General features: G+C 35.9%; 1 protein-coding gene across 1 annotated transcript in view; it reads left to right on the forward strand.

Annotated features, from left to right (window-relative positions):
* The first annotated feature begins 3018 nt into the window (after positions 1-3018).
* LOC122400165 (zwei Ig domain protein zig-8-like) overlaps positions 3019-17683 on the forward strand; it is a 63995-nt gene continuing 49330 nt past the window's right edge. Inside the window, exon 1 of the mRNA XM_043401479.1 lies at positions 3019-3140. Coding sequence (XP_043257414.1) covers positions 3062-3140 — 79 coding nt within the window. The 5' untranslated portion in view covers positions 3019-3061. The remainder of the gene's footprint in view (positions 3141-17683) is intronic.

The following is a 17683-nucleotide window of genomic DNA, read 5'->3' on the forward strand; positions in this document are numbered from 1 at the left end:
TTCAACTTTACGCGGCTCCGGTCCTCGAGACAAAAAGAGGAAATTGCGACCCAAATTTCAGGAAACCTGGTCACGATTAGCGTACACGCCCGTTGACGCTGCGGCAGCAAACTATTTCGCGAGCCACGGATTCTCTTCGCGTCCATACCTATCCGATGAAAACAGAAATACTCGTTTTAAACACGATTTTACACGATTCACTTTTACACCTCTCCTTTCGAATCCATGCTTTGCTCAAGGGAGGAAAGTGACGCTGAAAATAAAGGCAATTTTCAAGAATTTTTTGGGTGTAACTATGAAACGTTTTCTGATAAATGTTTAATGTTTTCGGCAGTAAATATCTTGAGCTACTTCTTATAAAAATTTCGTGTAAAAATATTGATTACTATAGCCATAATAGGAACCAGCGTGAGAGGCCTTATGTTAGAAATGGGTGGATGTGTACTTTTTCACTCCAAGTTATGAAACATGATATTATGCAATTATTTTAAACTACAAGACAGTAGTTTTAGTTGCACGCACGGATTTTTAAAAATAATTATTTATTATAGAATTGTGGAACTTTGACAAAAAGATTTCAAAAACTAACCCAGACCTAACCCAGACCTAACCCAAACCTAACCCGACTCTAACCGATTCACATGAAAAAGTCAATATTTCTTTTAACACCACGTAGAGAACTAATTATTCGATCGAAAATTTCGTACGTGCAACTGAAGAGAATAGCATTAGGAACCACCATACAAAATTTTAAGTAAATCGGATGAAAATTGACAGAGTTATTGAGCCGCCCAGTATGAAAAATATGGTTTTCAGAAAAACGCGTTTAACGTCAAATCGACGAATTTCGTGAATCTAGTATTAAAATACGGATTTTTTATTCCATAAGAAATATCCCTGAGTAAATACAGTGTAGATTATTCTAAATCAGATATGTCTCTTTTCTCTTCACAATACACATCCAACGTTCTTCATTGGTTTGCTCAAGTTTAAGGTCGTTTGCGCTGTATCCTACGAGTTGGAGGCTGTTTAAAGACCCTGATATAGACGTTAGCTGTGTCTAATCTTATAGATCGGAATCAGATCATCCGCTTCGTGGTCAGCAGCTCGAAGTTCGTGACCAGCATGATCTGTATCGTGTCATCCAATGACGTCTATGCCGCGTGGGAAGTGTTCGCTGCTAATACGAGGTTTCCATAGGATACGTTGTGACACGTATTAGATATTACTGGATTATCGTGTATCAGATCTTACGATTACTATGTCATTAATACGAATTCCACAGACTCGCGGCCATCTGCATCCGGTTTCACGGTCTCAGTCAGCCTTAACTACGGGTCCACGTCCGCATTCCGCTTTGAGAGTCTGCAAGCATTTGAATTTGCAACTAGACTATGGAACACGATGAATAGATATACCAAAATAATTTTCTATTAAAGATTATTAGAAACTTTTTGAATGGGAGCTTCATGAGTGTACATGGAAACCTATAATATTTTTAACGCCATATATATGGGCGATTTTCCACTGTGAAACTAGAAAAAATTCATTCTCAAGTTAAGACGTCGGAGAAAATAAATTTTAAGTTACATGTTTTACAATGTAAACTTGTGGAATATACGGTAATTTTTGTCAAACGCGAATCATTTAATCGTCTCTGCTTTCGAATGCTATCGTTCACAAAACGAAAAAAAGAAAAAATCACAACTCACCCGTACGTGATCGTCGGAAATCCTCTCCATTCTTTCGCCATCAATAGACACTAACTCGTCCGTTGAAAGAAGGAATTCGCAGGCTGTCGCGTTGTAGCTATTATCCGTTCAGGATTTTAGCGACGCAGCGGAATCAATGGCCGTCTAAATCGAAAATGCAGCGGAGCGTCACGTATCTCGCGTCTGCAACCAACTACGTGTTCTTTCGTCTTTCGCGTTACATTTCGTCCCCGCGAAGCTTTTCGCCCGGTGTAGTTGCAGGAGATACCTGTTCGGAATCGGTTACGTGAATCACGAACAGGCTTCTTCTTACGTTCCTGAGCCGCGTGCTATTTCAATAAAAGCCCCGCGGTTCACTTAACGCGTATTTGCGCCGCTGGTTTCGATCGCGTGCGCGCTGCATTATTTCTGAATACCCGCGCGAACTCCACCCTTCGATCCTGATCTTTGTTTTCGCGAAATCCTCGTTCCTCCTTTGATATACAGCAATGATTCACAAAATGAACCCCAAACGTGATTCGTAAGTTGAATGTTTCAATCCCTCCCAACTTGAGGAATGAACCTTGAAGACCATTTCGACACTAGGAGATGTTTATTCAGTAATGATTCTTAAAATGAACACACTGACCCCGAAACGATATTCATTTTAAGAATTATTATTGAATAAACATCTTTGTTTCTATCCCTTTCAATTTGGGGATCCCCCTTGGGGTCCATTTCGACACTGAAAGATGTTTATTCAGTAATGATTCGTAAAATGAACATACTAACCACGGAACAATGTTCATTTTAAGAATTATTATTGAATAAACGACTTCGTTTCTATTCCTTTCAAATTGGGGATCCCCCTTGGGGTCCATTTCGAAACTAGAAGATGTTTATTCAGTAGTGATTCTTAAAATAAACACATTCACCCCGGTACGATGTTCATTTTATGAATTATTATTGAATAAACATCTTTGTTTCTATCCCTTTCAATTTGGGGATCCCCCTTGGGGTCCATTTCGACACTAGGAGATGTTTATTCAGTAATGATTCTTAAAATGAACACACTGACCCCGAAACGATATTCATTTTAAGAATTATTATTGTGTAACACATCTCCTGGGGCCGAATTTCGCTTCCACTGTATGAGAGATGAGCATGGCAACCTCCGGAGCGATGTTCATTTTACGAATCATTACTGTAGGATGTAAAGATAGGTTCCAGCTGCATTTTAGCTTGAATAAATTGATCCTATTGGTGATATCCGGTCATGTGTTTCAGATGACAGCAATGTCGAGACAGCGGTACGAGAACCGCAGCAGGGGGAACAGATAAGGAAGGGAGGAGCCACGCGTCGGGCAATCATGTGTAGTGTCATGTGGCTCCTTCGGCTCCTAACGACTTGCTGCCTCGTTTACCTATCGGCGTCCGACTCTCAAACAGGTATGTGCAAGCCTCGTTTTACAAACACAAAATCACTCGATCCCTCAGAATTTTAATTATTATTACAGTATAAAAATAACATTTGTTGGACTTTCTAGAATACTGGACCCTAGCCTGTGTTGCAATTAATTTTATAGAAAATTTCATCGCGAAGATATTCGACATTTGGGACATTTTTTAATCTCAAAAAGTTGATATATATTTTATTTTTTCCCTACTTTTTTATGTCAAAAAACATTTCGTGCAACTCGAGTGTTTTCTTCCTTTAAAATCGTCTGCCTCAAAGAGTTAAATACTGAGAAGCTATTATATATCCTCTGTGTTTATTATAACAATACTTGACATTTGATTGATTACCAAGGTCCAATATTATTTCACCCATGTTATCGAACCACAACCCTTCGGGGGGACGAAACAATCGCCCAGCGTCATTGTTTTACGAACGTCATGGTCGAGAACCATTACTCAAAAACGCTCAAACGGTTGACGGGAGGCTGGAATAAGCGTTATCAATACAATCGAGAAGATCAAGGGTCATACGTTGCTTTTCATTCCGATTGACATTGGAGTAACGCGCGAACACGATCATTCCCTCATTAATCAAGGCTGAACGACGCGAACGACCATAGAGGATCGTATCGAGAGTATCAAATCGGTCGAACAGTCATGGTTGGTGCTGTTCAAGTGCCTAGAAACGCAGATACCGTAGAATCGCCCATAATAACGTCACCTATACTCTGCATCTTGATGAATGTTCCAGTTCCTCGCTTGTGTCTGCTCCGTAGCGGGCTTAAGCTCGATCGTTCGTAAATCTGCCAACTACGAAACCAGCTATTTTATTATCGTCTAAACGATGAAGCGTGGCGTGCCTCAAAATCCAGGAAATACGGTGCTCGTTACTCTAAATTCAAGTTTTAAACCAAAGTTTAAGGAAGATTAAGCGAGAACATTTAGAAAGAGTATGATCTTTTTCTTCGTTCCCACGACGAGCAAAACAACCACCCAAAGTTCGGCCATTTATTTCTGAGACACACCGTAATTAATATCCTCCTGTTTTTCGGATCATAATGTTGGGCATACCTTCCGCCGGAACTCTTTTCACCGCCAACATAATAGATCAAACTTGATCAAAACTTATGTTTTCTTTCGAATTTTTCAATTCCTGACCAAATCTCTGGCGTGCCCGATATTTTTCACAAGCAATACAGCATCGTATCGAATCAGAATTTCGATCAAAAGCGTTGCAATAGTTTCGCAGTAACATTTTTTAGCACTCGATCGGAAACAGAACGCTTCGCGATACTTTTCGAAACGGATTTCGCCGATTTTTGCTCGCGTGACGTTTTCGATTTGCTAATGAATTGCGTGAAAACGACACGGTTTGTGTAAAACGCGAGATTGGAGCCGCTCCAATCGGCTCGTCGATCTGCGACCGGAACGCAACGCCACGCGAGGAAGACTCCATTAAACGAACCACAGAATTAGTTTCCATGAAATTCTGATTGCGGAGGGTTATATATCCGGGGCATCGAGTTATGTAAATTCGTCGACGCACACGTTAAATATGACCGTTTCCCTTCTTATTACCCGTGTAATTAGGATGCGACGGTTTCGCTTGAAATTGATTTACACTCGCTGATCTAAAATTTAACGTTTCTGGCTGCCTGAGCTTCCCCCTGGGACTCCGAGCGACTTTTAATGTTTGATCAAGAACGTTCTTAGGCTACTTTAGCGATCCTAGTCGGTCTGATGCAACTCCGAGTTGATTCTGTATTTCGAACGAGATGGCTAGAAGCCTTGCGTGGGAGGGAGACATTTAAAAGTATCTTTACGAGTCTTCTTTAACACGATTTAAAAGTTTACGTTTTTATTCCGACAGTAGTCTGAATAATTTACATTTATTATTTGTTTGCGCACGTGCAACTTGAAAAAGTTTATTATATCTAACGTACAATGAATTTTGTAAGAAGTTCCTGTATGGGGACTTTCTTATTTAGAAATAAGATAAAACTGTGAAATATTCTTTCAGTGCAGAAATGAACCAAAAGAGAAATTTATTTCTCGAGTAATTATCACAATTGAATAATACTAATTTGTAAATATATAATTATGCAAAAGCTCATTATTCCTGACACGAGCATTGAATAATACGCGAATTTGAATAATAATAACAACCATAGTAATTAACTTAATGAATGAGATGTTAAATTATTTAGAAATAAGACAAAATGCGGAAGATTCTTGAAAGGTATAAAATACATTTGCTTTTTTATTCAATTTTATTTTTAAAGAATTTTAAACCTTGTTCGACAAATATCATCGTTACTCGATTTCGTTATTCGAATTTGTATTTTAATTTTCATGCAAATTATCTTTGTACATTTTATTTAATGATCGTCGCTTAATGAGGAACGCTCGTTCCTTTGTTTATTTGCTAATTCATTTATCCAGTTCTAGTGATTATTCGAAAAATAAATTTCCATTTTAATTCTGAAGTATTCTATTCCTTTCAAAAAAATTTGAAATTTTTAAATTCAAAGTAAATTAATATGTAACAGTAGAGTAAAATTTCTCTTCAACGAATACAGAAGAAACAAGTATTTCATTATTAAAATAAGTTTATAATAATATCAAAAATATTCTGTAAAACGGAAATTAATTTCCAAAAGTATTTATTTGGAACGAACGAAAGGAATGCAAAAGGAATTGTGAATAAACCAAAGAAAAGCAGAATAAATTAATTGATGAAAATTCTAATACAATACCAGCGTGTAACTCTTGTTACAACATCTGGGTTAAATGGAGGTGACAATTTACAGCCAAATTCGGAACAAGTTCCATAACTCGCGGATTATATTGGAGTTCTGTTCGTACGTTTACATGCTTCGATATAAGTGTCAGAAATATTGATTTCCCATGATTGCACTGGTCAGATTTATGTTTTCGAGGTTCACCGGGAAACTTTGTTGATAACTCATTCTACCAAGTTTCGTACAAAAGCGGGGCATGAATCAAAGAATTACAATGAAAATAATTGCAGAACCAGAATATTGCGATGTACGAGTTTGAGAAGCAATTGGTGGGTAATTATTCCCTCCTTGTTAGTCTGATATTGGTAAAGCAATTCTAGGAAGAAGTAAACCGTTGAATAAATTGTGGTTGCCAATATTTTTCTTAAATTTAGCAATGTAAACGAAAACCAAAATAAAAGTTACCCTTTACCTCGGTAATTGAAATAACTTTTTTTGGTATACTATGCAAAGTTTTTTAATGTTCGAAAAGAAAACTGATATATTTTCATTTCGCTGGATGAAATAGGAAACGTGGAATTTTTTATTTGGAAAAATAACAGTGAAAATCGCTTTTCTAGCAGCAATCTATAATCGATGATACGTCAACGAGTAGAAACTGTGGTAAAAATCCCACTGCGCATGGGTCCAGAATGTGATAAATAGATCTCCATAACTCATCCGGGTCGATTTGATTTACGAAACACGGTGGGCTTCGCGTAAAAAAACAATTTATTGGCCGAGCTGCGGGATTAGTTGTCACGAAATTCAGATCACTGTGCGCTGGCAAGAAGTATAAAACCAACCGACGAACCGTTATTTTGTACAGGGTGTTTCATTTATCCCGACTATATTTCCTTTTAAAAATGTGAAAAAATACGTAAACATTTCGTCTTATTATTACGACCAGAATCGATTCGTTTTGGCAGTTAACATTTATAAACTATAATTTCACATTCTGTACATTCCGAAAAAATTTATTTTTAGTTAAATATCGTGGTTGAAGATATTTAGTCGTAACATTCGATTTGCAGGAGATTTCTGTAAATAATAAGCATTGACTTTGAAAAAGAAAAATAATTGCGATACGTTTGCTTCGGTGAGGCCTGCGTGACCCTAAACGTAACATAAGTATAAATAACCTGAGTTCCTTTTTTATATTTTGCAATTTTCTGACTAATACGTGACTCTCACGAATTCATATTATCAACGAAAAGAATATATCACGCACATGTTCCAGATTTTGAAACTTAACTTTTCTGTTTGAAGTATAGTTTTTGTTAAAAAATGTCGCTGTAATAAAGTAGACGAAACAAGATGTTTTAGAAACTTTTAAAAAATTAGACGTAAAACAGAATAAAAAACTTGTAACACGAAAACTAGCTTCCATAGCGTTCCAGCATTTTCGTTATTTCTTTATCGTTATTGCTGTGTAACACTTTTTGCGCGCGCAATTTACATATTTTTATGACGCGCTTATCGCAGACAGCTATTTTACATTTATGACAATGTTACATTTTACTTGCATGGGCAATAACGTACAGTGAATTACCAAAAAGGTATATGAAAGCTTGTACATAGAGTGTTGTGGATTTTCTAGTTTTAATACAATATTTAATGACCTGGATGCGCTGGACTCTAGATTTAATGTTTCACCAGAAACTGACCACTTAATATTTCTTTTACAATGGTAATTCACTTTCTCGTTAGCTGTTCTCAAAGTTTAAGCGACGATCCTTTTTCCAAAAATTACAGAATTTTCGACATATAATGTGGACGTTCTACTTAAGAAAATGAGTAAATATATATTAATATATAATAAATGAGAAAATATAACGTAAATTTTCTTCGTGAAAATTTTTGTCTTCGAGGTAACGTTGAAAATTCACGAGATAAAAGATCAATTAAGTGTCATTTCAAAGATGCGAACAATTTTCACTACTACGACAAAAGCAAACTGCAAATAGAAATAGCGATTAATGGTCAGACGAGTCATACCATACCTGATGAATTTATAAATCTAATTTTCTCCGAAACAAAGCATTATACCAACAAAGTTCCCATTACATTTTCAATCCATTTACCCACGTAGAGTAACTATATGATTATTTGCACCACCACTTACCAAGCATCCTAAATGTACAACACCAAATATCTTTTGGCCAAAAGTGTAAGGAATAATATCGACGAGGAATTATACAGGGTGTACGGCCACCACTGGGAAAAATTTTAATGGGAGATTCTACAAGCCAAAATAAGACGAAAATCAAGAATATCAATTGTTCGATTGAGGCTTCGTTAAAAAGTTATTAAAACATTAAATTAAACAAATCATTCTGAAAAAATTATTTTTGTTTGGGAGGTAAGTTACAATCATTTTTTGTGAATGGATATACCCTCGATATCCTACGCATTTTCGAGAAAAAAATTCATTACTGAAAATATAATGTCTGACCATAACTGTCTGTTACCCTGAAAACTAAAACGTTTCAAATCATTCTGGAAAAATTATTCGCGGTTGTGGGGGGCAATTACAATCATTTTTTGTGAATAGACACACCCTCGAAATCCTAACCATTTTCGAGAAAAAAATTCAAGAGGTGGACAAATTTTTCAACGAAAAAAAAAAATTCAAATCGTTTTGGAAAAAATTATTTTCGGTTCCAGGGGTCAATTACAATCGCTTTTGGTGAATACACATATCCCCGACATCCTATGCATTCTCGAGAAAAAAATTCATTACTAAAAATATAATATCTGACTATAATTATGTTACCCTGAAAACTGAAACGTTTCAAATCATTCTGGAAAAATTATTCGCGGTTGTGGGGGGCAATTACAATCATTTTTTGTGAATAGACATACCCCCGAAATCCTAACCATTCTCGAGAAAAAAATTCAATAGGTGGACAAATTTTTCAGCGAAAAAAAAACTTTTCAAATCGTTCTGGAAAAATTATTTTCGATTCCAAGGGTCAATTACAATCGCTTTTGGTTACTATACATACCCCCGACATCCTACGCATTTTCGAGAAAAAAATTCATTACTAAAAATATAATGTCTGACCATACATTGACATGTTTCCCTAAGAATTGAAGAGTTTAAAATCGATCTGGAAAAATTATTTTTTGTTGTGTAGGGCAACTACAATCATTTTTGGTGAATATACATACCCCGAAATCCTATGCACTTTCGAGAAAAAAATTCGAGTAGATGCTGAAATTTTTCGGCGAAAAAAACAAAAAATTGCAAATCGGTCTGGAAAAAATATTTTCGGTTGCAGGGGTCAATTACAATTATTTTTGGTGAATAGACATATCTCTGAAATCCTGCGCATTTTCGAGAAAAAAATTCGGTACTGGCGAAACTTCAAACGTTAATAACTTTGTAACGAAGCCTCCATCAACAAATTGCTATTTTTTATTTTCGTCTTATTTTGGCCTCTAGAATCTTCCATTAAAATTTTTCCCCCAGGGGTGGCTGAACATTCTATATAATTTAGAATAATTCGAAGACACCTAATGTTTAGTTCTCGTCGTGACACTTGAACGAATAGATGGCCCGGTTCATACAAGACTCGTAATTAATTTCAATCTTGTAACGATACGTTCGCGCTAAGCAGTGCAGTACGAAACTTCAACTGGTATATTTCCACTTGTAGATTATCTGGTCGTCGTAAATCATCTCGCTGACTCATCCATCTTCCAACGTGTCTTCTTCGTGTACGCTTCGATCCATTCCTATTTTTCACAATGCATATTCCCCGTATTTCGTTGCCACGAACTTTGCACCAAAGTGGCCGGAGAAATCGCGCGCGTTCGTCCGTTTCAGTTCACCCGAACGCGCTATCCCGTGCTCGATCGTTCGCGAAAAGTCGCTTAAAAATTTGTCCGCGTATTAGTTTCATACTACGTTTTCCTCTTGTTTTTAATTTTCAATTGGCAAACGATTTTTACGTTCAATCAGCATTAACAAGTTGTAATTTGTCATTTTAAATCTTACCAAACTAATACTTTGATTTTAGACGATCGTAAATCATTACACGTAATCTAAAATTTGTCTCATTATTTATTTATTCAACTTCATCACTGATTTGTGGATACTATCAATATTTATTTTCTTAATTAATTTTGTTTAGCTTCGTGGTTGGAGGCCTTGTCAGTCATATGCGTGAAAGTGTTAAAACGTCGCTTAATTTGTTTCGAATTTACCAAGCAACTTTCACCCTGGAAAGAGAGCTTTATTCGAAACATATGCTGGAAGTTTCGAAAGCTGCGGAGAAAATTCGAAGTCTGTTATACTGGCCCGTTTGTGCTATGCAAACTAGTTCGCGGGAGCCAATTTTTGTTAAAATCAATATTTATGGATTCATCGTATGAAATCCAGGCGCATGCTTCACTCTATATTCACGAGATCATCAAAACTAATTGATCGTAACCGAGCTTGCACGCGTCAAGCTTAAACCTCGTCTATTGCGTTGCTTGTTTCGCTGCTTTTTTTTATTATCGATAGTGATTTCCGCGTCGTTCTATCGGTAGAAGGTGTTCATGGTTTAATGAAGCGTGACGTTTTCGAAAACTACTGAAATTACAAACGTATGCTACGTTTAGTCGAATTTTTCCATCGTTGGGTTTTTTTATTAAAATTTTATTTATAGAACTCATAGACTACTTTCTTGCGGAAAGACTCAGCTGTCTTTTAAAAAGTTTCTGTTTGCCCGGAGTAATAGAAATCCTAATATTGTTTCAGTTTCTTGGACCGGATAAGGCAACCGTGGAAAAATACTCGGAAAACCTCATACGCGATCGTATTTCTATCTCTAATATTTATTAATAGTAACAGCTGGAATAATAGAAAACTGGCGACGTTTTCATGCGAATGTTTCACACATAATTTTATGTTTCAATAGACAATATCGCTTCGATTATAAAGCTTCCTCGAAATCGGCTGTTATAACATTCCTCGTAATGATACTGCTTAATGTTTCAGAATAAAAATTAAACGAAAGTTTTATTCAGGAATAAAAGAAAATTCAGCGCCAATATGTGTGCAATACGAGCGTTTGACAACAGAATAATTACTCGAATAGAAAATTAATATGAAAAATAAAATTTCAAAACGTTTAATTACCACCATATTCCATATTATTATATTTATTTTAATGTTATTTTCCATATTATTTATATTTTGTATCGCTGAAATAAATTATCAGTAGTGAAATTATCCCGTCGACAATAATGGCGTCGTTATTACCTTAATATCGCACGTTATTTGGAAGATCGTGCTTTCCCAAAGGCCTCCTGGGCCATTTTTATTTATACATGGTGTTCGGCCACCCCTGGGAAAAATTATAATGGGGCATTCTAGAGGCCAAAATAAGACGGAAATCAAGAATACCAATTTGTTGATGAAGGCTTCATTAAAAAATTATTAACGTTCAAACTTCCGCCGGTATTGAATTTTTTACTCGAAATTGTGCAGGATTTCGAGGGTATGCCTATTCACCAAAAATTATTATAATTGCCCCCCGCAACAAAAAATAATTTTTCCAAAATGATTTGAACCTCTTCAATTTTCAGGGTGACAGACAGTTCTGGTGAGACATTATATTTTTAGTAACGAATTTTTTTCTCAAAAAGGCATAGGATGTCGGGGGTATGTGTATTCACCAAAAATGATTGTAATAACCCCTGCAACCGGAAATAATTTTTTTAGAACGAATTTGATATATTTTTTTTTACCGAAAAATACTACTCCCGTCGATTTTTGTTAAAAATTTGATTTTCATTTTTAATAAATTTGTTTGACGCTCTAAAAAAAAGTTGTCTAATACTTTTTTGTAGGTACCCATGAGCTCTATCTCAGAAAAAAGTTTCATTAGAATATATTCACTATTGTAGTAGTTATGGCTGTTTGGAAATTGGCTCATTTTTGTCGGGTTCTTCTCACTTTACGGGGTCAAGAAGCAACTTTCTCAATATTACTAGAATTTCTATATCTTCTTCACTAAAATACACGTTATTTGCCTTTTTAAACATTAAAATCCTTCCATACGCTCAGAAGTTATGACGTGTTAAATATATGCACGAAATTTTGGAGTGACATTTATGACGTAAAATTATATTTTCGGTAAGGAATTTTTTTCTCGAAAATAGTTAAGATTTCGAGGGTATGTGTAATGACCAAAAATGATTGTAATCGACCCTTGTAATTGAAAATAATTTTTTTAGAACAATTTGAAAAATTTCTTTTTCACCGATAAATTTAGGCACCTATCCGAATTTTTTTCTCGAAAGTGCATAAGAATTCGGGGGTATGTGTATTCACCAAAAATACTTATAATTGACCCCCGCAACCAAAAGTAATTTTTTCAGAATGATTTGAAATTGTTTAATTTAATTTTTTAATAACTTTTTAACAAACCCTCAATCAACAAATTGATATTCTTGGTTTTCGTCTTATTTTGGCCTCTAGAATCTGCCATTAAAATTTTTCCCGAAATTTTGGCCGAACACCCTGTATATTCGTTGAATAAATAATCTCTCAGTCGTGATAAGTGTCATATTGTTAGATTTAGATATTATTAAAATGAATATGACAAATAAAATATCGACAGGTTTAATTGCCACCGTCGATTACTTTCCATATTATTTATATTTTGTATCGCTGAAATGAGTTATCACTAGTGAAATTATCCCCTGGACAATAATGGCGTCGATATTACCTTAATATCGCACATTATTTGGAAGACCGTCGTTTCCTAAAGGCCTTCTGGTCCATTTTTATCTATATATCCTTAATTTTTCAATATCTGCGATCCCCATCGGTTGCATAATAACTCGTCGACACGCGATAAGTCACTGCGAATAATTTTGAAAAATTACTCGCCCTCGAATTTGAATTTTTCACGCGGTCCTCCGACTTCCTGCATCTTGAACTTCCGGTATTCTTCCTGCGAGCTCTCCGTATCCGTGCTCGCTTGCTCGTAATAATTTCTCGTTTACCCAACTTCCGTCCGCGTTATTCTTTTTTCGCGTGGAGTCTGGTTACGTTTGCGTAGAACCGGGCGTCGAAAGAAACGAAAATTTAAAGTTGAACAAACTGGGCGCTCGGCGGCGGCCTAAGTGCTCCGCGAATAGTCGAACCAGCGTCCGATTATTCAAATTGGAGACCGAAAGGGACGAACTAACGATGCATTTCGAGAAGCGACCGTCGGACCTCAATTTTCGAATGTTCGTTCGACTTATGATCCAGGTTAACGCGATGTTATTTATATGCAAATCGTGTACTCGCGCTCGAAACAAACTCTCGCGTGTAATACATTTGCTAAATAGTAACGCCAGCATTTTCGATAAATCGTCTGAAATACAAATGGGTGTTTACCAGTTATTATTAAATACAATAACATTTCGTTTCGTATCAAAAAATAATCTGGAACGTCCGAAATTTACGAGGATGTTTTAGTTTTGATTTAAATGGGCGGTCGTTGCTATTCATTTTTCGTAAATGGAGGCTCGTTATTTTAAGGCGAGATTGGAACATCGATTGTTTCTGTACACCCCGTATTTCTCATGCTAAAAATTGAAGGAATCCGAAGGGGCAAATCTGCTCTTTCTTCCCACTTAAATTTCAAGATTCCGGCATTCGGGCGTCAGGAGGTGTGAAAATTTCTGCTTTCGAGGCGAGTCGGTGCTTTAAACACGGTTCGGCTGCTTCGAATGGAACGACGATTCGTGCGCCGCAAAATGGAAAATATTATAAATTCCCGGGGTATTCGGTATTTCGGAAGAGATTCGCGATTTGCTTGGCCGGAAAGCTGCGAATTTTTGAAATTCTATTCCGTTGCTGCGTGCATCGTTGAAATACGCGGCTTACGAGCATCGTTCGGCCAACCGCATTGCGGAAGTTGGCGGGAAAAGTCTCGTAAAAGTAATTCTCTGACTAATTTATTCAGAGGGTCGGGTTAACGATTGCACACTTATTTCTGACACGTTTTAAGAACGTGTTGAGTTTACCGATTTGAGAATTTTTCACCAAGGTTCCTATTTTTTTTATCCACCGTCGATACATATGAAATACAAGATGCATTAGAGTTCATATTTACCCCGACTATTCTTCGATAAATGTTACGGATTATATTTCACACAAACAAAAAAGTCACAGACGCATGCATCGAACAGTGACGTCGATACTAAACAGTTGACGAATAGAGCATAGGAATTTTATATATTTTATTTTTTATTAATGAATTGTACTACTACATTACCCATGATTGTGTTTATTAAAAGTCAAAAACAAATTTTGAAGAAAAATCGACAGGGTATAGGTGGACAAATTTTTCGGTGAAAATACAAAATTTCAAATCATTCTGAAAAAATTATTTTTGGTTGCGTGGGTCAATTAGAATCATTTTTGGTGAGTAGACATACCCCCGAAATCCTACGCACTTTCGAGAAAAAAATTCCTTACCGAAAATATAATATCTGACCATACCGTTGACACGTTTCCCTGAAATTTCAGGCGTATGTTTAAAAAATCATAACTTCTGAATGGATTGGAGGATTTTAATGTTTCAAAATGCAAACAACGCGTATTTTGGTGAGGAGTATGTAGAAATTCTAAAAATTTTGGAAAAATTGTTGCTTAACCCCGTAAAGTTAAAAAACCCCCATAAACATAAGCCAATTTTCAAACGACCATAACTCCTACAATAGTGAATATATTTCAATGAAATTTTTGGGGCAAGTAGAGCTCATAGATACCTATAAAAAAGTGTTAGTCAACTATTCTGTAGAGTGTCAAACTAATTTATTAAAAATGAAAAATGAATGTTTAAGAAAGAGTGACAAGGGGTGGGTGTTTAAATTTTTGGGTGAAAAAAAATTTCGCATCTTTCTGAAAAAATTATTTTCGGTTGTGGGGGTCAATTACAATCATTTTTGGTGTATAAACATATTCCCGAATTCCTACGTAGTTTCGAGAAAAAAATTCTTTACAGAAAATATAATGTGTGGCCAGAAATATTTCTGTAATTTCATTTTCTGTCTCACTTCCTCTTATGCTCATTTCTGTAACATGTTACATAAGACTGTTTTAATATCAATGCTGCAGATCGGACCAGTTTGCAATTTTTTAAAATGATTCTTTGTTCTCTTTCGCTTTAATCCCTCGATATCGTTCGTTTTGTACGCAATCCGCGACAGCCACGAGAATCAACGGGATTCAAATCCTGCCCGGCAAACCATTCAAGCCTCGATCGTTGATAAATCTTACTCAACGGCTACCAGGGAACAATATTCATCGTACTTTGCGGGCTTTTTCGGAAGAAACGGAGAGCGTGTTAGGAAATAATGGCCGTTGCGTGGAGTCACGCAGCCGCGATGGTGCACGAAACGCGTGATAATTACTTCGAGCCTGCCATAACTTCCGTTGCAAATATTTAGGGCCACTGAAAGAAGAAGAATCGGTTTCGACGCTTACGGGACATCCTGGATTTTTGAACAATTTTTCATTCATCTTTCACACATTTTTCAAAGATGCTTCATGTAAGCTGAATTAAATAAATCTATCTATAAACTATCATAAATATAAAATTTTAATTTTAATTCCAACACTTAAATTTAATTTCCTATTTGCATTGTCATTATGTATATTAATGACAGTTTTAAAGTGTTCCCACACGGTAAATTTCTATTATATGCTCGTTGTTAGATTGTTAGATATTGTTAGATTTAGTAATAAGGAAAATAATTTATAGTTATATATTCTAAATTCCAGTAACAACGCTTAATCATGTTAAAGATCTCGATACAATAATTATTTTAGTAACTTTTGTATGCAAAAAACTTTTCTCTGGTATAAATTTTTATTTTGTCTTCCATTACGTGTTATTTCATTTTGTACTATAAGATTTCTCCTGCGAATAAACAAACAAATAAATAAATGAAAAGCCACGAGTCGGCCCTATAGATTTTATTGAGAGGATATCGATACAATAATTATCTTACTAACTTTTATAAGCAAACAAATTTTCTCGTATAATTTTTATTTTGGTTTTCCTCCATATATCACAAGTGTAATGCAAACGATTACGGTGTGATCGAATGCGTCGAACATCTGATATGATTTGTTCGAAGGTATGAATAGATCTTCAATCGACAATCGTTATTCCCCGATCGCATCGGTTCGAAGTATCGTCGAATTAACCCTGTCACGACATCGCGCTTCGAAACTGCCATTTTGCGCCGACGTTCCCTACACGCGAACTCCGTCATAATCTGTCTACCGTATACCACACCGTCCAAATATCGGAGATATCGATTCCGTCTAATTACGGACTGTAGCGTGTTTCCAAAAATAAGTCGACCGTTAAATCGCCATGCTCGCGCGCGCAGATCCCCAACACCGTTCTATATTTCATTTCCCTCGCGAAAAAGGAATCACCGTTTCGTAGTCTCGAAATATCGCCATGCAATTTCGACTAATTGTAACAACTCGGATACACTCGTACAACACGGTTCGAAAGTCGACTTGGTTCTGTTTTTTAAAGGAAAAATCGACGATTTTAAATAACAGTTCGAAACACGATTAAAAAGAACGAAACGGAAGTTTCGTTGGAAAATATTACTTTTATTTTCAGAGGGGGGCGATTTTGTTTCAAAGAAGAATCAGAGTGCATGACAGCTAAAAAACTTTTGCGCGACGCTGTATTCGCGTGATTGATGTCAGTCCGCGTGTCCAGCTCGTCCGTCGAAAGTGGATACTATCGGTAGTATCGACACATGATCAATAGGTAATATCTCTGAGTGACAATCGTCGATTTTGATGAAACTTTAGTATCGAGTATACGCGTTTCGTTCCAACCTTCGGACGCGATTCTCCGAAACTGTGTCCCAAAAATTGCTACCGAACTCCCGAGAAGAATATTTCGTAATGATCACAAATCTTCTCTGGACGATCGAGATTTATAGATCTTCTTTTATCTAAAGTGAAATTATTCATTATTTATGGATCACTTCTATGACACTTTAACCTACATTTTTTATTGCTCTTAGTTTTGATAGTAGAAAATATATATACAGGGTGTTGGACCGGTGTAATTGACTCCCACAACCGAAAATAATTTAACCAGAACGATTTGAAATTTTTTTTTTCTTCGAAAAATTTAGACACCTGTCGATTTTTCTTAAAAATTCGTTTTTCATCTGTAACTAATTTGGTTGACGCTGTACGGAAAAAGTTGTCTAATACATTTTTGTAGGTACCCATGAGCTTTACTTCCATACTAAATTTCAATAAGATACGTTTACTATTGTAGGAGTTATGGCAATTTGAAAATTGGACCAGTTTTATGGGGTTTTCCTCATTTTACTGGATCAAGGAACAACTTTTTCAGTATTGTTAGAATTTCTACATATTCTTCGCCAAAATACGCGTTGTTTGCCGTTTGAAACTCTAAAATTGTCCAATCCGTTCAGAAGTTATGATGTTTTAAAGATTCGCATGAAATTTCGGGAGTACATTTCTGGCCATACATTATATTTTTGTTAAGGAATTTTTTTTCTCGAAAATGCGTCGCATTTCGAGGGAATGTCTATTCACCAAGAATGATTATAATCGACTCCTGCAACTAAAAATAATTTTTTTAGAACGATTTGAAATACATGAAATTTCAGGGAATCATTCATTCATGATTAGACAAGAAAATTATATTTTCGGTAACGAATTTTTTTCTCGAAACTGGGTAGGATTTC

This window comes from Colletes gigas, unplaced genomic scaffold (genome assembly GCF_013123115.1).
Source record: "Colletes gigas isolate AHSC1104 unplaced genomic scaffold, ASM1312311v1 Colletes_gigas_Sc00016, whole genome shotgun sequence".
NCBI classification, from domain to species: Eukaryota; Metazoa; Arthropoda; class Insecta; order Hymenoptera; family Colletidae; genus Colletes; species Colletes gigas.